At 39.8% G+C, this 23,575-nt stretch overlaps 1 protein-coding gene across 5 annotated transcripts in view; it reads right to left on the bottom strand.

The window, feature by feature from the left end:
• Positions 1–23,575, bottom strand: part of Alms1 (ALMS1 centrosome and basal body associated protein) — a 119,931-nt gene that overhangs the window by 65,618 nt on the left and 30,738 nt on the right. For 4 of the 5 annotated variants that reach the window (XM_037203861.1, XM_028860201.2, XM_028860202.2 and 1 more), the window contains exons 7-11: positions 22,990–23,149; positions 13,112–13,242; positions 7,644–12,672; positions 6,469–6,602; positions 1,171–2,960 (exon numbers count right to left, since the gene is read on the bottom strand). In XM_037203861.1, the coding sequence (XP_037059756.1) occupies positions 1,171–2,960; positions 6,469–6,602; positions 7,644–12,672; positions 13,112–13,242; positions 22,990–23,149 (7,244 nt within the window). The remainder of the gene's footprint in view (positions 1–1,170; positions 2,961–6,468; positions 6,603–7,643; positions 12,673–13,111; positions 13,243–22,989; positions 23,150–23,575) is intronic. The other variant, XM_037203860.1, reaches the window with a different exon arrangement.

Genomic DNA, 23,575 nt, shown 5'->3' with positions numbered 1-23,575 from the left:
GCAGGTTCTTGCTTTGCTTAAATAAGCTGCTACTGAGCCAGCATCATTTGGCACAAGGGGCAATGTTAGCGTGTTGTTTTCCCAGTCAATCACAGAATCAAGTTGTCATGAAGACTAGATGAGATTGTATATCAATGTCACTTACGCCAGGAGATTTTAAATAAACACTTCCCCTTCCTCCTTCCCAAGCCTTGGGCTTTCCACTGTAGTATCCTACCTTCTTAACCATTAACACACAGGTAATTCTCTTTAGCCATAAAAGATTTGTGAAGGGAAAACTAAATCAGTGATGAATTACTAATATTAAGCTGAGTAAAACAAGCCTATTAACCTGTCCATAAATTCAGTTTCCATTCCTGTAACACAAGGTAAGAGAGGCTTCACATCCAGAAACATTATAATGATATTTTTTACTGCTGGGCTGGCTAATGTGATGGGGAATTTTTTAAATCTCTTGTAAATAGTGTAATAGAGAAATCATGAGCTAGAAAGAGAGGAGAGAAATACAAAGAGCATATGCAAGTTAATCATGACTGTGAACTTAAATGGACTGAGAAATGATGGGATATATCTGAGGGTATTTGCAGAGCTAGTTAGATCATGACAACTCTGATCTAAGAATTGTTTTAAATTACTGATGGATTCAAAATATGAACAGACTACTGGGAAATGGTAGAACTGTTTAAGTGGGGAATAGCTGGAAAAATTACATCACTGGGGGCATTTTCTTGGAGGTTCCTCCACCTTATCCTCTTGTAGCCATATAATATGATGTTGAAGCAAGCAAATGTCAGCTGACCCCCCTCTAAAACCATGACCAAAACAAATCTCTCCCCACTTACATTTCAACCTCCCAGGAAATCATCAGTGCATCTCCAACATAAAATGAAGTAGTAAATTGTACCAATGGATGACCAAAGGTTCTCTTTAAAGTTTTAGATTTCTTATATCTGATGTCAAATCTTACAAAAAGCTCTTCATGTTACTTCACATGTTCACTGATTTATATACCTCTTAAAAGACTTCTATCAGACCAGTTAGATTCAATCTCCTATAAAGAAATCACACTGCCCTCTGCCCTCACCCCCACCCCAGTCTTCCCATTTCCTTAACTATTTTAAATCCTTTGTTATACATTCCACCAGTTTGCCTGTTATCACAGTGACTCACCCATCTGCAGATACTGGAGTCCCCTCTGGTTTGGAATATCCTTCCAAATCTGAAATGTTCACTTGTGTTTGCCTTGAGGTTACTATCTGGCTATTCTGAGGAGGTTTGGTTTTCAAGTCCTGAGAAATAGTCTTACTATCTGGAAGAGAAGACTGTGAGACTTGCAAGTCCGGTGGAGGTTTAGGTCCTAGAAAACCTAAAGATTCTTGATCCTGTGCTATAGGTTTACAGGTCAGTAATTTGGAGGTTGGTTCCAATGACCTTGAAGATATAGTTCGAAGATCAAAGTTAAACTCACTATTAATCCTTGTTTTAGAAGCAGGATCCAATGAATGAAACCTTTCATCTAAGGTTCCACAATCCAACGTGGAAGAAGTCTTGGGACAAAGAGTTATACGAACACATGAAAGTGCTTTTCTATTCGAAGGTGAAGTAGATGCAGCTGTACAGTGGTCAGGGGCTGACTGGGAGCTCAAATTACTGACCTTGGCTTCAACATTTATCATATTAGAAAAGTGAGATTGAGGTATATGCTGAATCTTTTCTACTACCCAATCCTGACCTCGACAAAGAGGGAACTGCTGTTTTCTCATGTGGTCGTCTACATCTGGGGATTTGCATTGCTGCTGATCAAGAAAATCGGGAGAAGGAAGATCTGCATCTAAACAATCCTGGCGCTTAGGAAAGAAAGAATGGTCTTCTCTGTTTTCATGATCTACATGTGGGGCGTTGCTTTGCTCAAAGAGTTCTCGCTGTTCAAGAAAAATGCAAGAAGCAATGTCTGGACAGAAGGGAGAAGAGTATTTTCTCATCTCGTGATCTGTATGTGGGGTGTGGCTTTGTTCAAAGAGCTCTCGTTGTTCAAGAAGAATGCAAGAAGGAAGATCAGGAGTTATAGTTACATTCTTCTCTTTTACTTCTAGTGTAGGACTTAGTTTGTCTGGGCTAATAATGGTATCCTTACCAGAAAACTGAACTCCCTTGAAACTTGCACTGACACTGGGTTCAGAATGACCAGCTTTAAAATCTGATCTTTCTAAGAGTTTTCCTTTTTGATGAGAATGATCAAAATCAACAGGTAATTTTTGCCTTTGCCTATTACCTTCAGCTAAAATAGTCACTGGTGAATGACTATGCCTTTTAAGTGATGAAGGGGAAGAGGTTTTCTGTTTGAGATCTCTAGGAGAAATCTGCTCTTCAGGGATATGTGACTTAAACACTCCTAAAGATGGTTCAGTACACTGGCTACCTTCAGTAACACCAACCTTAAAAACAGAGCTATCAGAAATGCACTTAGAGTGTCCGTGAGAAGAAAAAGTGATGGAGGTAGTGAACTGCTTCTTGGATTCAGGGGGAAGCATTTGTGATGAGGAAGGGAACTCCATTTCTTTAGCTGGCACACAAGTAGGTTCTACTAATCCCAATGGCTGGGGGTCCATGTATGCATGGAATGGCATTCCAACACCCTTGCTAATTTTGATGTCATCTGGTGCAAGTTTTTGAAATGGGGGATGACTCTGTAACTGAAAGGAATTCCAAACTTTAAAACGGGTATTGCTCTGATCTATCGATCTGGAAAGGTTGATGTGCCTGCCTCTCCATGATGATGGGTTCCGTTGTCCTCTAGTTACATCTGAAGGTTCAACAGATCGGAAAACAGAATGGCGGCTGTCTGGTCGTGGTTGTTCAGCAGTTAGAGTCCTGAAACATCCTTTCTCATGGCTCTCAATAACAATGTGACTGCATACAGCCTCGGGCACACATCCTATTCCCCGTGGACTCCGTAAGCCCTAGAAGATATAAATAGTTTTCCACATAAAGTAATCCAAAGTCATATACTGATCAGTTTTATATCCAAGCTAAAAATGACCATGAAGATCATCTCATCTGTCTATAAGACAGGTCAAAGGAACAGCAGAAAAAACAAAACTTTGCAGGATAAAATGGCTCATGATAATGAACAGCACTTAGGAAACTCTTAAAATTGTTCTACTTGGAGCTGGAGAGAGGGCTCAGTGGTTAAGAACACTGGCTGCTCCTTCAGAGGACGCATGTTCAGTTCCCAGCACCCACATCAGGCAGGTCCCAACATTGTGTAACTTCAGCTCCAGGGATTCAATGCCTCTGGCCTCCAAGGGCACCCGAATTCACATACACATGCCTACATGCAGACACACACATTTATACATAATTAAAAATACTAAAAATAGCGGTGTGTAGTGGTGCACACCTTTAATTCCAGCACTTGGGAAGCAGAAACAGGCAATTCACTCTGAGTTTGAGGCCAGTCTAGTCTACAGAGCAAGTTTCAGGCCAGCCAGGGCTATGCAGAAAAACCCTGTCTCAAGAAACCAATAATAATGGTGGTGGTGGTGGTGGTGGTGGTAGTGGTGTTAGTAAATAAATAAATCCTAAAATAGTAAACACACACACACACACATACATACACCAAAACAAAATAAAACAAAACAAAAAGCAAAAACCAAACTCAAAACTCAGCAGTGGGACTGTGAGTGTCAGGTCAGGTGCTTCCCTACCATGTATGATGGTATAAGTTAGATCCCCAGCACAACACACATGCAAACAAACAACAAAAAAGAGGACACATAGATATGTCAATAAATAGGACATAAAGACAAGAAACAGAAATGAAAAGAATGTTCAACATCAAAAAAATTAGGAAAATGTAAATCAAAACCACAATAAATACTTAGGAGGCAAAGGTAGACAGATCTCTGTGGTGATATATTGTGTGCCCCAATAATGCTTGCCTGGGAATCAGAGGACAGAGCCAAACACTAAATTAGACATAGAGGTCAGGCAGTGGTGGCACATATCTTTAATCTGTATGGACCTCTCTGAGTTCAAGGCCACACCAGGCTACATGAGAGAAACAGAACCAGGCAGTGGTGACACACACCTTTAATCCCAGGAAGTAATATGGCAGGACACAGAAAGGTATATACGGTGTGAGGAAATAGGAACTTGTTTTCTTGAAGCTAAGAATTTTGTAAAGGTAAGTTAGTGGCTGGCTGTTGTGCTTCTCTGATCTTTCAGCTTTCACCCAAATAACTGTCTCTGGGTTTTTTATTATAAGACCTTTTAAGATTCTTGTTACAGATCTCTGTAAGTTTGAGGCTGGCCTGGTTTACACAGTGAGTTCCAGGACAGCCAGAGCTACTTACTTCTTAGTGAAACCCTGCCTCAATAAATAAATAAATACAAAAAATAAGCAAACAACAACAACAAAAATCCCACAATAAAGTGTTGCTCTAGGGGCTGGAGGGATGGCTCAATGGTTAAGAGCACTTACTGCTCTTATAGAGGACCAAGGCTCAGTTACCAGCTCCAGGGGATACAATACCCTCTAGCCTCCATGGGCACCTGCACGTACACATAAACATGCAAGGACATTCACATGCACATACACAAAAGTGTGTGTGTGTGTGTGTGTGTGTGTGTGTGTGTGTGTGTGTGTGTGTAAGTTTCACTACAAACCTAGCAGAACAGCTAAAACAATGTCAATACCAAACGCTACTGAAGATATGGGGTAAGTGGATCACTTACCCTTAAATGATAGGACTACCACATAAGCCAAATTAAGCTCCTGGACACTGACATCACATAAACAAATGCATATTCCCAAAGAAAGCAACATGAATATTAGGCAACTTTTGTTTATAAAGCCCAAGATTGAGAAACCACTAAAATGTTCTTCACAGGTGAATATTTAAACATACTATGGGGCATCCACAGCAACACAAAAGGAAAGCTATTGATAAAGTAATACCCTATGAGTTTCTAAACAATTCTTCTTAACTCAAATATTTCAGTTATTCTGAATGAAAAAGGTCATACAAAAATGACTTCATTTTTATGATATTTTTGACATTACAAAATATAGAAATGAGGACTAGACAGGTGGTTGACAGGTGTTACAGAAGAGGTGAGAGGAACGGCATGGATGTAACTATGACAGCCTTAGCTTGTGAAATACTGGTTTTCAGTATCCTGACTGTATTAAAGCCTATGTCATGACTGGGACCGATCATTAAAACTTTGTGAGACATTGGCTGGGCACAGTGGTATATGCCTTTAATCCCAGCACTTGGGAGGCAGAGGCAGACAGGCAGATCTCTGTGAGTTTGAGGCCAGTCTGATTTGTATAGTAAGTTCCAGGACAGCCAGACCCTGTCTCAAGGACAACAATTGCTCTTAACCATTGAGCATTTCTCCAGTCCCATCTCATGCTGATTCTATGTAAAATTCAAAAAGCATACCAAAAAACAGAGAGTCAACACATGTCAGAATAAGAAATACAGACATAGCTAAGAAAGGAGATCCAAAACATTTCAATGGCATTTGTCAGGGGTAGGAGCAGTGTTGGTTTGGTTGTTTTTGTTTTTTTTAAAGATTTATTTATTTCTTATGTATACAGTGTTCTGCCTGCATACCAGAAGAGGGCACCAGATCTCATTATAAATGGTTGTGAGCTAAAATGTGGTGGCTGGGAATTAAACTCAGGACCTCTGTAACAGCTGCCAGTACTCTTAACCTCTGAGCCATCTCTCCAGCCCTTGGTTTGTTTTTTGAGATAACAATCTTATTAAATAGCCTTGAACTTGCCATCTCTGGCCTAAGCCTCCCCAATACTGGGATTAAAGTGCACATGCTCAGCTCAATGGCATCTGTTAATGTTCTGTAATCACAGGAATTAACTTCTCTTTAGATAAGTGCGTCTATTCAAGAAATGGCTCACTAAAGGAAGAAAACAAACATTTAAAAGGAAAGCTGCTCTTAGATAAAACTACTTTAACTCTATTCTTAAAATACAAACTTCTGAAACTGAGTTTCCACCTGAATTGCAAGATGTAAAGGAGACATTTAACCTCTCAATTGTAAAATTACATTGGCAAGTCAGGCATGGTGGCACATGCCTTTAATCCCAGAACTCAGGAGGGCAGAAGCAGGTGATCTCTGAGTTCAAGGCTAGCCTAGTTTACAGAGTGAGTTCCAGGATAGCCAAGGCTACACAGAGAAACCCTGTCTTGAATAATTAAACAAAAATAAATCAGCAAAACAACTCAATTCTTGTTTTACTACTATGATAATTTAGAATTAATCCAAACTTATAGAATCTAGTCCTTCAATCTTAACTTTTAGAGAATTAAGACTCTAATAAAACTTTACCCCAAGATTATCAGCAACTCCTCTGGAGTCATCAATGCCAACTAAGAGCTCTAATTTCTACTGTCCTTTGTTTCAGTTTCAGTTTTCATTTCTACGTTTCTTTTATACCTCAGACACGTGAGTTGCTCTTCCATGACCAAACAACTTCGCCTTTATCTCTTCTACTTTCCTCCTGTCGTCCTCATTTAATTCTGAAATGGAGTATCCATAGTCATGTCCTAAACTAAGCTTTAGGTTCCAGGCTGGAGAGAAATCACAAACAAACAGTTGATATTTAAAAATTGTGAAACTGGTCATTTTTCAACGACTACATGAGCAAAGAAAACCAGCAACATCTGCCCCTGACTGCCAACACAAAGCTCAGCACGTGGTCTCAGTGTGTGACACATCAAGAGCTCTTAAGAGGTCACTTCACTGAAAAGTCGACCCACCCTTCAAAGTAGGGTATTTCTATGTAATCCAGGGTAACCCTGAACTCAGGATTTCTGTGCCTTAGCCACCATAGTTTTTAAACCATCCTCCACAGATGGACTTCCAAAGGAGCCACTCTAAATATGATATTTAAATCGTTAATCTTAATTTTTCTTATAATCAGAGTCTCTTTATCTCCCGTCTTGGTACCTGCTATGGTTACTAACACTTTTATGGTACCTAATAGAGAGATTTTGACAGAATCAAAATGTACAAGGAATGGCACAGTCAGTTAACCTCAAGATTCCGAGTCAGTCCTGAACCACTTACAAGTTACTACCCAAAACATTTCCTCATGTCTTAAAGATTGTTACATCTCCTTTACAAAGATACTACTAGAGATTAATGAGGTTAATAAATATCGCCTTTTAGACTTCTAAAAGTTTTAGTACTAAAGACCTTCGTAAGTGTTTTTCCCTTATATTTTAGATCAACTCCAAAAAATTCATTAGAAAACAAAGAGAAAGCTACATAGTTTTAGAGCACAAAATAATTTACAGAAGAGTAAATTGGAGGCATTTGTGTCCCCAAAACAAGGACATTACAATGAGAGAATTAAAGAAGCCCAAACTACTTTCTTATTGTCCATCTGACATGAGAATCTCCTTCTCCTAAAATCATAAACTCAGAATAGCACTACTAATCATATAACTTATTTATATCATTGCTTCTGTTTTCCAGGTTTTGGATAGAAAATATAATCATTCTACAGTTCTGTAAGAAAATAAATTTAGAACTTCAAATGTCCCATTTTAAACGGCTAAGCTATAATGTTCACAAGCCTGAATGTACCTGTATAAGTCAGTCCTTACCTTGGGCTCGGACCCGACACTCCTCTTCCTCTGCATTTCTAAGTATCTGTTTGGCTTGATTCAGTGAGGATTCGCACTGAAGAAGGTACTTCACGTGTGCAGCCAGCGAATCTACACTACCACAGCCATCCTCACTCTCTGACAGTCCCTCCTCTTCTCGGCTATCTGTTATGCTTGTCTTGGGTGAAGTATATGGAAAGAAGTTTAGAAAAACATCAGAAACAGACTCCAAAGACTCCGGTAAATTACTGTCCCATGAGCAGCAACCATCACTTACATCACTACTCGAGTCACTCTTTATGATTGTCATCATAGGAATAATAATTTTATTCCCAATGCCTGTACTGCAACCTTCAGGTTCAGACCTCATTACAGACCTGGAAGCTTCATACCGCCTGAAAGATTCATCAAATGCCATTCTCGCTGTGTCTTCTGCTCTCTGGAGAGGACTTCTAATTGCAGTTGAGCTAATAAACTCCCAATTTTCAACACCCCTCTGGCACTTGAGGTTCGTCTGTGTGCCAATGTCCTTCTGTACACACTCAATGTGAGGGACCTCCTCTGTAAATAGCTCCCTCTGGGTACAAACGTCAGTTGTGGCGGGTTCTTTGAAGCAAACCACCTTCTTGGATTGTATTAACGAAACATCATTAACATCTCTGAAAGGCACTAAGGGAGCAGGGAAATTGCATCGTTTCAGTGCTATATTTTCTGCCTCCATTAAAAGAGTCTGAATTTCTTTAAGAGTTTTGGAACCACGATCTGTATCCCGGACTTCCTCACAGCCAACATCGCCAAAACCTGAAGATTCTGGCTTACATATGATAACTCCATCATCAATCTGCGAATTTAAAGGCATACTGTTTGCAATGAGAGAACAAGACTCAGGAGAATTCAAATTATCTATCAGCTTTTGGGCATGTTCTGAGACAAGTTGGTGCCTTTCACTGTGTGAATAAGCATCAGGATAAACTGTAGGTAAACCAGAAATCTGGTCAGCTTGACCAAGAGAACCTGAAACCTTCAGAGCATCTTCAGTTAGATGTCTGTCTGGCAGTTCCTGTGAGTATCCATAGGATGTATCCGATTTCTCTCTGTGTGAATAAGAACCAGACAGAGGTACTGGTACACCTGTGTTTACAACAGTTGGCTCAGAGACAGTTGAAATCTTCGGAATATCTTCACTTTGATCTCTATCTGGTAACTGTTTTTGAACGGAAATAACAGGTTTTACTTTTTGAGGATAGGAACCATGAAAAGCTGTTGGTAATGGAGTCTTTTGATCATCTGGTCCAACCACAGATGGAATTGCAGGCTTCTCTCTATGTAGGTAGGACCTATGAGTAACTGTTGGCAACTCAGTCTTCTGGTCATCCAGCGGATCTGCAGCTGAAATCTTGTGCTTCTCCTTCTGTGAGTAGGAACCAGATAAGACTGCAGGTCTCCTATTCTGGTCAGATAGTCCAGGAACAGTTGAAGCCTTCAGAGAATTTTCAGTTAGAACATGATCATGATCTGGTGAGGCCTTCTGATAAAAGTCACTGAACTTTTCTCTGTGGAAGTAGGAACTGGAAGGCCCTGTTGGAGTCCCACGTGTCTGTGTTGCAAGTGCAGAACCAGCTGACACTTTCAGAGCCTCTTCTGGGGGATGGCTGACTGGCAACTCCTGTGGAGAGAAAGCACTGGCCTCTCTCTGTGGGTAGTAACTTAAAGGTTCTGTTGTTTTCCCAGCCTTCTGGACAAATGGTACAGGATGAACAAAACCACCTAATGCATCCTTACCAGTGCTTGGCAGTTCCTGTTGATGAAAACCACTGGGCTTCCCTCTACTTGAGTAGGAAACTATTGGTGCCCCAGTCTTCTGATGAGTCGCGCCAGGCCCTGTTTTCAAAGCTGTTTCAGTAAGCTCTGGTAAGTCCTGCTGGTAAGAGGTGAGGGGTGCCTCATCCTTTGTGTAAGGGACAGAAGGCACTACTCCAGGAACATCCAAAACTCGCAAAGCTTCTTCAGTAAGATCTGGCAATTCCTGCTGATAAGAAACGGCAGGTACCTCTCTGTATAAGGGAGTAGAGGGCACTCTTGGTATTTCAGTTTTCTGTTCAGTAGGTCCAACACTACCTAAAATTTCTACTTCCAAAGCTTTTTCACTAAGATCTGGAAACTCTTGCTGGTAAGAAACAGTAGGCCTCTCTACATATGAGTGGGAAGTAGAAGGCACTGTTGGTAGCCCAGTCTTCTGGTCAGTTGGTTCAGGAACAACTGAAACTTTCCCAGCGTTTTCAGTTAGAGGCCTATCTGGCAACTCTTGGTGGTAAGAAACAATGGTATTTTTCTCTAGATTTGAGTATGAAGAAGAGGTAATGAGAGGTAGCCCAGTCTTCTGGTCAGCTGGTTCAGGAACAACCGAAACTTTGCGACCTTTTTTAGTTTGCTGACTCTCTGATGTGCCCTGCTGGTAGAAAACAATTGGCTTTTCTCCAAAAGAATAGGAAGTAGAATACACTGGTGGCTCCCCAGTCTTCAGGTCGACTGGTCCAGGAGAAGTTAAAATGTCCAAAGTTTCTTTAGGAAGATGACCATCTGGCAAGGCCTGTTGGTAGAAAATAATGGACTTCTCTCCAACTGGATGGGAACCTGAAGGTCCTGCTGGTGTACCAATCTTCTGCTCAGTTGGCCCAGGAATAACAGTCACTCTGAAAGTCTCTGTTGTCAGGGGACTGCTTGGCAAAGTGTTTTGGTAGAAAATAATGGGCTTCTCTCCAATTGGGTAGGAACCTGCTGGTCCTGCTGGTGTGCTAGTCTTCTGCTCAGGTAATCCGGAAATCCCTGGTACTTTGAAAGACTCTGCGGATAGAGGGTTACCTGACAAGCCTGGTTGGTAGAAAATAATGGACTCTTCTCCAGGAAGATAGGAAGTAGGAGAGACTACTGGTACCCCAGTGTTCTGGTCAGGTGGTCCAGGAGCAGCTGAAACTTTCAGAGACTCTCCAGGCAAATGACCACCTGGCAGAGCTTGCTGGTAGAAAATCTGAGGCTTCTCTCTTTGTAAGGAGGAAGTGGAAGCTACAGTTGGCATAGCAATGCTTTGGTCAGCTGGCCTAGTCATAGCTGAAGCTTGCAGAGTCTCTTCAGATAGAGGACCTGACAGGGTCTGTTGGTAGAAAATACCAGGCCTCTCTTTTTGTAAATAGGACACTGCTGGTGTCCCTGTCTTCTGGTCTACTGATCCAGTTGTACCTGAGACTTTCTGGGCCTCTTCAGTTAGGTGGCGGTCTGGAAACTTCTGCTGATGAGAAATACTGGGCCTCTCTTTATATGAGTGGGAAGCAGAGGTTACGGTTGATATGCCAGATAGCTCATCAGATGGTTTAGAAACAGATGAAGCGTTGAAAGCTTCATGAAGAGTTGGCTGGTAGGGGAAAATAGGCTTCTCTGTGTATGATGGAGAAGTAGGGAGTACTGTTGACAGATCAGTCTTCTGGTCAGCTGGTCCTGGGATCAATGTTTTTGTAGACTTTTCTGCTGAATGACTATCTGGTAACTCCTGCTGATAGAAAACACCGGGAACCTCACCATATGAGTGAGAAATCCCAGACTTCTGGTCAACTGGTCCAGATACAAGTGAAACTTTCTGAGTCCCTGCAGGTACATGACTGTCTGGCCACTCTTGGTGGTAAGGAACAATAGTTTTCTTTTTGTGCTGGTAGGAACTAGAAGACACTGTTGGAATGTCAGCCTTCTCGTCAGCAGATCCAGAATCAATGGAGACTTTCTCAACATTTTCAGGCAGGTTCTTGTCTCTGTAAGAATACGAAACAGGTAATTCTGATGGCAAAGGAGTCTTCTGGTCACCTCGGCCAGGAATAACAGAAACGGGCAATGCTTCTTCAGTTAGATGACTGTCTGATAATGTCTGCTGGTAGAAAGTTTTAGCTGTCTCTTTATGTGGCTGAGAAGCAGAGGTTACTGTTGAGGACTGGGTCTTCTCAGTTGATCCAAAAACAGCTGAAACATCCAAAGGCTCTTTGCCTGGATGACTTTCTGACAGAGGATGTTGATAGAAAATAGGTTTCATTCCCTTTGAGTGATAACTAGAGTATATTGTTGACATTTCGGGCTTCTGGCCATCTGGCCTAGAAGCAGATGACACTTTCTGAGTTTCTTCAGTAAAATGCCTATCTGGCAACTCTTCTTGGGGAAAGCTGCCAGGCTTTACTTCATGTGAGTAGGTGGAAGAGACTACTGCTGCTCCCATCTTCTGGTCAACAGATCCAGGAGCAACAGAAACTTTCCAAGGCTGATGACTCAAATAACTTTCTGGCAAAGCCTGCTGATAAAAAGTCTGAGCCTTTTCTCCATGTGAAAGAGAAGTAGAGGACAGTGCGGTTATCCCAATGTTCTGGGCAGCTGGTCCAGGAAGAGCTGAACCTCGCACAATCTCTTCACGTAAATGACTGTTTGGCAACTCTTGTTGGTAGAAAATAGTAGGTCCTTCATATGTGTGGGAAGTAAGAGGTGAAGCTGGAACATCAAACTTCTCGTCGGGAGGTCTAGGAGCAGCTGAAGTTTTCATAATGTCTTCAGGTAAACGACCACCTGCCAAGGCATGTTGGTAGAAAACACCCGACTTATCACTTTGCGAGTAAGAAGCAGAAGATACTGTTGGGAAGCTACTCTTCTGGTCACTCAGACTAGGAGCAGCTGGTGTCTTTGGAATGCCTTCAGGTAAATGACCACCTGTTAGGACTTGCTGATAGAAAATATCAGGCTTCTCTCTTTGTGAATACGAGACAGGGGCCATTGTTGATAAACCACTCTTCTGGTCAGCTTGTCCAGGAAATGCTAAAACTGTCAGTTCCTGACCAATTCGATAACCATCTGGCAAGCCTTCTTGATATAAAATACCGGGCTTTTCTCTTTGTGCATAGGAAGTAGGGGTTACAGGTGATGTCCCAGTATTTGGGGTAGCTAATCCAAGATGAGCTGAAGCTTTGGGAGCCTCTTCAGATAGAAGGCCTTCAGGGACAACCTGTTGATAGAAAATATCAGGTTTTTCAGGCTTTTTTCTATGTGAGTGAGTACTATTGGTATTCCAGTCTTGTGGTCAACCAGTGCAGAAACAACTGAACCTTTCAGAGCCTCCTCAGTTGGATAGCTTTCTGGAAATCCCTGCTCATAGAAAAAAACTGGGTCTCATGTGAGTATAAAGAAGAGGGCACTGCTGCTGCCCCAAGCTTCAGGATGGTGGGTACAGTAACAACAGACACTGCTGATGACTGCCCATTAGATGACCACCTGGAAAAATACGAGGCTTTTCCCTATGTGGGGAGGAAGAAGTGATAATATCTTCTGGCCAGCTAATTCAGGAATATTTGAAAGTTCAGACTCTCTTCAGTGAAATGACTATCTGTCAATACTTTCTGGTTTACAGTCTAAGTGTGGGGACCAACAGTGTTCTGAGAACTTACAGCAAACTGAGTTAAATCTTCAAAAGGCAAAGATGAGCGTGTTTCAATGTCTGAATCTCCAAAAGTGTTAGTGATATCTGGTTTCAACTTGGATTGAGCAATTGCAACTTTGCCTCCTTTAGAAGTGTCTCCTTTAAAAAGAAAGAAAAACAAAAAATACAATGATTTGTTAATATTATATAAATACATATTTTTTAATTCACTTTTTTCTCTTTTGCCAATGAGATAATTCAGAAGGTAAAGCAACTGCTGAGCAAGCCTGACAACCTGGACTCATGTAAAGATGGAAGGAGAGAACTAATGAAGTTTTCCTCTGAGCTCTACTCACATGCCAGAGCCCACCTACACACACACACACATACATACACACACACACACACACACACACACACACACACACACACACAAAAAAAAAAAAAAAAATTTGGAACTTTAAAATTTCCTCTTTTGTACACAAATATAAATAAAGGAAGAAAGCTTTATTACCTCAAGCCTTTAAATATTTAGAAATTAATTCTATGGAAATCATCAACAAATGAGACAGATGTACATGAAGATATTAACTATAAAATAAACTAAAGTAAAAATAACTAACAACAGAATTAATAGCTTAAAAATAACAGGACATGCACTTACAAAATATTATACGGTTCTTAAAATTGGGAATTTTTAAGAATTTTTAATTGGATGCAAAAATGTTAGGTCTGAGATTTAACTTTTTCCTACTTCCAATCTAAGAGCCTGCTATTATACCATGAGTGGTGCCAGGAGACATAAGACCCTCAGTTATAGAGTAAGAAAAAAAGAACTATTATCCATGGTCCAAAAAACCACCAGCTTAACTTCAAGGTTTCTCTGGCTGACCTGAGTTCTATTCCCAGTACCCACACAGCAGCTCACAACCATCTATAACAACAGTTCCAGAGGATCAGTGCCCTCTTCTGACCTCTGTGAACACCAGGCATGCACATGGTACAGATATACATGCAGTCAAAATATTCAAATAAAATAAAATAAATAACGTAAAAAATAAAAAATAAATTAGAAGAGATTTCTCTGGCCCTCAAGTCCAGTGGAATGAATGAACTACAGTGCAGATGGACACTATTCATGTATTGGATTCAAATTACTTTCTCTAATTTTTTTTTTTTAAATGAAACTGTATAAGTCCCTAAGAAATTTGAACTATGTGGCACAGGGAGTTATTGACAGCTTTGATAGGAACCATTCTGCATAAATATGGATTCAAAGTGGGAAGGAAGGGAATGTGGACATCTGAGCAGCACAATCTAACAAAGCTTTCTGTAATGACAGAACTGTTCTATTTCAGTGTAAAAAAGGGATTTTAAATGAAGATAGGTCTAGCCATTTAAATATACCACAACACAAATGTCAAAAGTCTGACAGCTTGTTCAATCATCCAGTAAATTACTTAAGAAATATGTGTACTGTGTGTTCAGACATTGTTCCAAATACAAAATATAAAGCAAGAGACAGATAATCCTACTTCCCATACTACACATGCTAGCAGGAAAAATTACAATAAATAAACTGGCAAAAACATGGTTTGTCAAATGTTGGTGAGAAGGTTATTAAATATAACAAGTATTATCTATACTTTACATACAAGGAAAGTTTCCTTTCTCCACAAGAAAGCACTATATAATGGTGTTTCTAAATGTAGGGCTCTTACTAACATGCACACTCTTGATTCAACAGGTCTCAAGGTACAACCTGAAATTCCGTACTTCTACAAGTTTCACAGTGGTCTAGAGCTAGAGAACTTGAACCTTTCAATTCTAACTCTGACTTGTGACCCCTTTATACTGCAACTGAATCCCCTTCTCTAAAGCCATTGTTGAGCTCCAAATGATAACTGAATGTTGGGAGAAACAGAGTGAGGAATGAGTTGTAAAGGCATAGAAGTATCAAGTATTAACTAAAAGCAAAGGAAAATATGAAACGCAGTATAACCTGAGGAGAAAATTTTTGTGAGAAAGCCTCAAGAAGTTAATAAACCAGAACAGGTCAACAAAGCAAAATCTTATTTTCCCCAAGATTTCCCAATTTATCTAAGTTTTTACTTCCTTTTGACCATTACAAAGTATTAGTAACACCATGAAGGAAGCAAATGAGATGAATGGCCAACGACTGAAGACATAACCCAGACCTCAAAAGATGTAGAGGTTTACATGAGATGATGAGACCTGGGGAGAAAGGAAAAGATTAGCAAAGGAAACTTGAGGAGGAGGTACAGGGTAAGTGGCTAAAAGGGCGAGAGACTCCTGGTGTTGAAGAAGAAATTTCCCTAGCTCTATGCAAACTCACAGGCATATACTTCAAAATATTAGAATGTAGCAAAAATCTTAAAAGGTTTTATTAATAAAAACAAACTTGGAGCCAGATATTGTGGTGAACTGTGAGAGAGCAGAGAATTAGAACAAGCCACAGCCAACCTCACCTCGCTAATTCCTCAGCTGATCCTGTTTCCTCAAACTGGAAGCCTCTGTGTCCTCATCCAAATGGATCTCAACTGAACTGCTGCTAAAAACCTAAAAGCTTAAAAAGGCTCTAGTTCCTGGTCCTCATGCCTTATATACCTTTCTGCTTCCTGCCATCACTTCCTGGGATTAAAGGCATATGTCACCATGCCTGGCTGTTTCCAGTGTGGCTTTGAACTCACAGAGATCCAGATGGATCTCTGCCTCCAGAAAGCTAGGATTAAAGGTGTGTGTGCCACCATTTTCTGGCCTCTATGTCTGTCTAGTGGCTGTTCTGTTCTCTGACCCCAGGTAAAGTTTATTAGGGTACAAAATATATTGGGGGACACAATATCACCACATCAGAAGCATCCACAGTCACAAGCCTAGTAATTATATTTGGAAGTGTTTGTGCAGGTAAAGAATTCATGATGAATATGGCATGATTGTAGGTACTTTTTACTCTCTCAACCCTGGAAGAGAGAAATAAACACACCGAGTATTACTACTCAACTTCTAAATTCACCAAGATTGTTTTTAGAACTGGGTTGATTAAAATTTTGATTATAGAAAAGAAAGGAAATTGCCAGAAGAAAGCCATTAATAGACCATAATTGCCTTCCAATGTAAAAGGTGCACCTAATAGAAATGTGATCAAGACTAGAGAGTTGGTCAGGATTTGCTCAAGGATTCTTCCCAGAAAGCAAATGCTTATTTACAAAGAGGCCTCCTTAGAGGGCAGAACAGCATATGACGACCTGAAGCAGTCTTCAGTCAGCCTGAGTTAATAAAGCAAGTGCTCATTGCTCACAAACAACATGAGATGCCCTCCCAGACTTCGATTCTACAGGTGACTAAGGGCAACAGTTCAGCTGAGATTCATTCTGGATGAGGACACAGAAGCTTCCAGTCTGAGGAAACAGGATAAGCTGAGAAGTTATCGAGGTGAGGTTAGCTGTGGCCTGTTCTGTCTCTCTGATCTTTCAGAATTTACCCCAATGCCTGGCTCCCAGGTTTGTTTTTATTAATAAGACTTTCAAAGATTCGTGCTACAACTGAGTTGGAATGGTGAGTAAGCAGCCCTTAGTAACAACTAGTGAAAAAAGAGGCCATGAGTTTGAAGGAGAGTGGGAAGGGGTATATGGGAGGAGTGAGAAGGGAGAAATGTAATTATAACTTCAAAGATTAAAAAAATGGAGGAGGATTGAGTGAAAATAGAAATAAATATTAATTAGATAAAAACAACAGCTGGGTGGTGGTGATGCACACCTTTAAGAAGAGATCCACCTGCCTCTGCCTCCTGAGTGCTAGTTGTTACTACATGAGTGTGTGTGTGTGGATTCCTAAATATAACCTGCTCAGCTCATATAATTTACTTGTATATATGTTTTCAGAGCTCACTATTTGGCACTGGACAACTGTAACTTAGTCCTAGATGAATACTGAAAATACTTGAACTGAAAGAATACAGGTGATTAAAGAAACCCATCTAATTCTGCATATGCCAAGTTCCAATACAGAAATATAAGAAACATGAAAAATCAAGGGACTGTGATTCCTCTAAAAATTCCCATTTCTACAGTAATAAATTCCAATGAAAATAAAGTAGATTAAAAACCTAAGACAAAGAATTCCAAAAACAGATCTTAAGAATGTTCAACAAAATTAAAGAAAACATGAACAAACTCCTGAATGAATTCAAAGACAACACAAGCAGCCAACCAAACAAAATAAGGAAGCCAATACAAGATATAAAAGATGAACTCAATAAAGAGATAGAAATACTGAAAACTCAAATTGAAATTTTGGAAATAAAAGGCTAAGTAAGTCAAATACACTGTGGAATTCACACAAAAGGAATGGATTGGGGCTCGAAGTCAAGGTAAATGAAGGAGCACATTCAGACAACAATAAAAATAAAAATAAAATATAAACAGTACATATAAAACTATTGGAAGACTACATTAACAAATCATGGCAAAGAAAAAGTACAGTCTAAAGGCAGAAAAAAATGTATTCAATGAAAAACTCCCCCTAGAGAAAGAGGTAGCCATCCAGATACAAGAGGCATTTAGAACACCAAATAGACAAGGCCAAAAGGGAATGTTGATATGACATATTGTAGTTAAATCATTAAGTATATAGATCAAAGAAAGAATATTGAAAGCTACATGAAAGAAATGCCAGTCACACAAACACAAACCTATCAGAGTAATATTAGATTTATCACAATAAATTTTAACAGCCCAGATAATGTGGAACAATGTATGTGAAGCTCTGAGAGACAGTAACTGCCAACCAAGATTACTATAACCAGCAATGCTGTCCTTCGTAAATGAAGAGAAACTTTCTATGATAAACATAAAGCAAAAGAGTTCATGGCCACAACTAAGTCAGCACTGGAGAAGACTCTTGAAGGAATCCTATATATTGAAGAGAGAGATAAACACATTCATAAGGTCATAGATGAAAGTAAGTTCTGCTAGATGAGTAACTTTTCAAACAAAGACTAGAAAAGGACCAAATCTGACAAACAACAAAAGCAAAATGATATCCCTCATTATCATAATTCTGATACAATAACAACATAGTAATAGTGGGTTCACTTCACTATCACCAACAGACAGGTTACCAGAAAAAAATAATAATAGTTAACCAAAGAACATTTAATGGACTTTAGGAGACTCCTATTGAACACCCCACCAAGCTTCACAAAGCATACTCTTCTTAGTAGCCCAAGACTATTTCCAAAACAGACCATACTTTAGCAAATCAAGTCTTAACAAATACATGAAAATTGAAATAATTCCTTATATTCCATCTTATCACAGAAGAATAAAGCCAGAAACTAACAAGAGAAACTACAGAAAATATGAACAACACACTACTGAATGATGAATGGGTCAAAGAAATCAGGAGGGAATTCTTTTAAAGTCCTGGAAATAAATGAAAGCAAAGGCAAAAACCTGTGAGATAAAACAAAGCAGCTCTGAGAAGGAAGCTTATAGCTACACATATCCACATCTAAAAAGTCAGAGTTTTCAAATAAAGAACTTAATTACGGAACTCAAGTTCTTAGAAAAATAAGAATGAGCCAAACGTGAGACCAGGAAACAGAAATATGGATCAGAACAGAAATTACTAAAATGAAAACCCAAAGAACGGAAGAGCCAATGAAACAAAGAAGTGGTTCTTTGACAAAATAAGGTTGGCAAATCCTTAGCCAACCTAACCAAAAGGAAGAATACCTAAATTAATAAAATTAGAGATGAAAAGGGGAGATATTACATCAGATAACAATAAAATTCAGAAGATCATTAAGGCATACCAATATGAAAACAAACTAGAAAATCTAAAAGAAACAGGTAAATTTCTATGTACATATTGTCTTAGTTATTTTTTATTGTCATGGAGATACTGTGACAAAGGCAACCTATAAAGAAAGCATTTAAATTGGGGCTTACAGTTTCAGAGGGTGAGTCCATGACCATCATGGCAGGAAATATGGTAGCTGGCAGGCAGGCAAGCAGGTATGGCCCTGGAGCAGTAGCTGAGACCTTACATCTTGAGATACAACCACCAGCCAGAGAGAGCTAAGTGGGAATACTGTGGACTTTTGAAACCTCAAAATTCACTCACAGTAACACAAAGCCACTTCTCCTAATCTTTCCCAAACAGTTCCACCAACTAGGAACCAAGAATTCAAATAAATGAATCTATGGGAGGCCATTTTCATTCAAACCACCATACATGTTAACTACAAAAACTAAACCAAGATATAAATAACTTAAACAGATCTACAACAAGCAATGAGTCCGAAGCAGTTTAAAAAAAAAAAAAAAAAAAAACAACTAAAAACGTCCAGGCCCATATGGTATCACTGCTGAATTCTATGGGACCTTTTCTAAAACTTTAAATATTTAATTTTCTTAGTGTGTGTGTGCACATGCAAATACTAGTTGTGGTGGTTTGAATAAAAATGGCCCCCATAAGCTCATATATTAGAATGCTTAATTACCAGAGAATGGAACTCTTTGAAAGGATTAGGAGGATTAGAAAGTGTGGCCTTGTTAAGGGGAAGTGTGTCACTGGGTGTGGGCTTCTGAGGTTTCAAAAGGCCATGCCAGGCCCAGGGCCTCTCTCTGCCTGTGGGTCAGGATAAGGTCTCAATGCTACTCCAACTCCTCTGTGTGCTGCCATGCTCCCTGTCAGTATAATGGACTAAGCCTCTAAAACTGTAAGCAAGCTCCCAGTTAAATGCTTCCTTTTATAAGAGTTGCCTTGGTCATAGTGTCTCTTCACAGCAATAGAACAGTGACTAAGATACCAGTTTAACCTTGTGCATTCAAGGTCAGAAGACAACATTCAAAAGTCAGTTCTCTCTAGGGATCAAACCCCAAGTTTTTACAGCAAGTGCTTTTGCCCTCAAGCCTTCTCTCTGGCTCTGGCTCTCTACCATTTAAACATTATTTATCTTTATGTACATGGGTGTATTGCCTGAATGTCTGTGCACCACATACATGTAGTACCTGCATAGGTCAGAACAGAGTGTGAACTGGAGTTATAGATGTTGTTAGCTACCATGTGGATGCTGGGAATCAAACCCAGGCCCTCTAGAAGAACAGTCAGTGCTCTTTAAACATTAAGTCATCTCTCCAGCCCTTACCAGACCTTTAAAGAAGAACCAATAATGATCCTCAAAGTATTCCATATAATGAAAAAGGAAGGGACACTACTAAATTCATTTTATGAAGCCAGTATTACCCTGATACCAATGATGGACAAGGACCCACAAAAAAGAAAATTAAAGGCCAGTACACCAGAAGAACTCGGACATTTAAAATCCTAGTAAAATATTTGCAAACTAAATTCAATAATACAATATAATGATCATTTACCATGAATGACCAAGTTAGCTTCATTCCAGGGAATGTAAGGATGATTTGTCATATCTAAGTCAATAAGCATAACATACAACATATATAGACTCAGACAGAAATCATACAATCATCTCAATAAATATAGACAATACCTTTGACAAAGTCCAACACCCCTTAATGATGAAAGCCATGAAGAAATTAGAAACAAAAGAAACATATCTCAATATAATAAAGGCTACATATAAGTCAGTATTTTCCTAAATGGGAAAAAACTGTAAGTCTAAGGGTATCTACCATCTCCACTCTGATTAAATATATTATTTGAAGTCTTACCTATAACAACTAAAGAAAGAAAAGAAATGCAAATAGACAAGAAAAAGAAGTCAAAGTACTCCTGTTTGCACACAATATGGTCATAGACTTAAGAAATAGGACTTAGTGAGATGGTTCAGCAGGTTGAGAGGGCTTGCCATACACTCCTGGCAACCTGAGTTCAATTCCCAGAACCCATAATGGAAAGAGATGACCAACTCTCAAAAGCTGTCCTCTAAAGTCCACCAGCACTGAAGAGAGCTGACCAGTCAGCCTGGCAAAAGATGGTTTCTAAATATATTTTCTTCCAAAGCTCTCTAGCTTAGTGGTGTCATCTATGTGAATGTTTAAGGAGACTTTTCTGGTCCAACTTTTTTTGGGGGTGGGGGTGGGGGAAGGGAGACAAGGTTTCTCTTATGTAGCTTTGGAGCCTTTCCTGGAACTCACTCTGTAGCCCAGGCTGGCCTTGAACTTACAGAGATCCGCCTGGCTCTGCCTCCCAAATGCTGGGATTAAAGGTGTGCGCCACCACCGCCTGGCTCTGGTTCAACATTAAAGGACTTAGAATGACTGCCCATTTTCACAGAAAAGGAAGAAAGCCTCAGATGATGGTGCTTATAGATTTAGGGTTTGGCAAGGGCCTCTTACAAATAGAGGATGCCATTGTACTGTGTTCATATGTGGGGAGGGTGGCAAGGGATCACTCCAAGGTCCTTATTTTAATTGGCACTAAGGGTCCTTGTGATCTAATTACCTTCCAAAGGCTCCTTTTCCTAATGCCATCACTGGGAGAGTAAGAATTTCAATGTGAACTTTTCAGGGGACACAATCATTCAGGCCATAATGAATTCACATCTTCACAGAGGAACATTTTTCATGACTTAAAGGCAAAAGTAATTGAGCTCAAGAGAGGTATGGATGCAAAAAATCTTGTAAAGAAGAGCATAGGAGATCATTTTGAAGAGGAAAGCAGTATTATCTGCTGAGGGAGGATGGTTAATGGTAGAAGCAGTTGAGATCTGAGAAGAGTAGCCTGTTGAAAACTTAGAACTTGTCAGGCATGGTGGCACACACCTTTAATCCCAAAGCTCAAGGCAGAGGCTGGTCTACACAGTGAGTTCCAGAACAGCCAGAATTACATAGTGAGAACCCTGTCTCAAAAAAAGAAATAAGGGAGGAAAAAAAACAAAATAGAATTTACATTGAAAGGAAAACTAGATGGAAATGACTAACAAAAAGATTGGCAGATAATTCTCAGAAGTAAATTGAGATTAGAGAGAATGATTCTGTGATATTAGTCTAAGGAAGCTGATGGTATGTCTTACTTATTCCATGCCCAAAAGTCTCAAAATCAGTGATGCCAACAGTGTAACTCAGTCCACGAGTAAGGGCCGAGAAACTGCTTAAAGGTCAACAACCTGGTTTCTGACTTTCAAGGGCAAGAAAGTGGTGTCCCAGGGTGCGCTTTTGTTCAGTCCAGGTCTCAACCAATTAGACGGACTCACAATGGTAAGGCACATCCTCCTTATTAGGTCTGCTTATTCAAATCTCTTCCTCAGATACCCTTACAGGTATATATAGAAATACTGTTTTACCAATTATCTAGTGTATTGGTTAATTTTTTGCCAACTTAACACAAGCTACAGTAACCTGAAAGGAAAAAACCTCAACTGAGAAAATGCCCCCATAAAGTCCGAGTGTAGGCAAGCTGTGGGGCATTTTCTTGATTAATGATTTATGTGGGAAGGGAACACCCAGCCATCATCAGTGGATGATGCTACCCACTGTGCAGATGGTCCTGGGATTGCCTTGAAGGAAGTGGGAATGGGGGCTGAATTAGGGGAGAAGGCTGGGGGTTGGGAGGAGGGAGGACAGGGGAATCTGTGGCTGATATGTAAAATTAAATTAATTATAAAATAAAAGTTAAAAAAAAAAAGAAAGAAAACAAATAGAGCAAGCCAGGAGGAGCCAGCCAGTAAGCAGCATTTCCTCTGTGGTTTCTGCTTCAGTTCCTGCCTTGAGTTCCTGCCCTGACTTCCCTGAGTTATGGAGTGTGTGACCTGAGAGTTCTAAGCTGGCCAAGGTGTTAACAAGGTAATACTGGGCATCCCTTAATCCATTAAATTGCTAGAAAGGCATAGCAAGATAATATTCATGAGCTAGATATAAGGAGGAAATGTAACACCTCCATTTTCTACATACATACCTGCTGAACGTGTAGGAGCTGTTGGCAGAGTGTCAGGAGATACCCTCAACATTCTGAGATTGGGAGAATAATATTTTGATTCACCGGTTGGTTCTTGAGGAACAAATGAAGGCAACGGAGATGGAAAAGGCTGGCTAATGCCCAGATCAGAATGATCTACCTATGAAATTAGAAAAGAAATGAAGAAAAAAGATTAATTTGACACTTAACTTGGCTAAAAAACAAACCTCATTATTATAAAAATGAACACTGAAGAGGCTTAATAATTTTTATTTTATTTAAACTTTTTTAACTTCATTTCATTTTACATGTGTGAGTATTTAGCCTGCATGTATATATGTGCAACTCGTACTGAGTTCAAAGTAAGTTATTGGATCCCCTGGAATTAGTTACAGATGATTATGAGTCACCATGTGGATACTGGAAATAGAACCCGGGTCTTCTTCAAGAACAAGTTGGGGCTGGAGAGATATTACAGCAGTTAAGAGTACCAGCTGCTCTTCCAGAGGATCTGAGTTCAATTCCCAGCACCCATATGGCAGCTCACAACTGTCTGACTCTAGTCTTTGAGGATGCAATACCCTCT

This window comes from Peromyscus leucopus, chromosome 3 (assembly GCF_004664715.2).
Source record: "Peromyscus leucopus breed LL Stock chromosome 3, UCI_PerLeu_2.1, whole genome shotgun sequence".
Taxonomy (NCBI): Eukaryota; Metazoa; Chordata; class Mammalia; order Rodentia; family Cricetidae; genus Peromyscus; species Peromyscus leucopus.
This window is presented reverse-complemented; position numbering and strand designations above follow the sequence as displayed.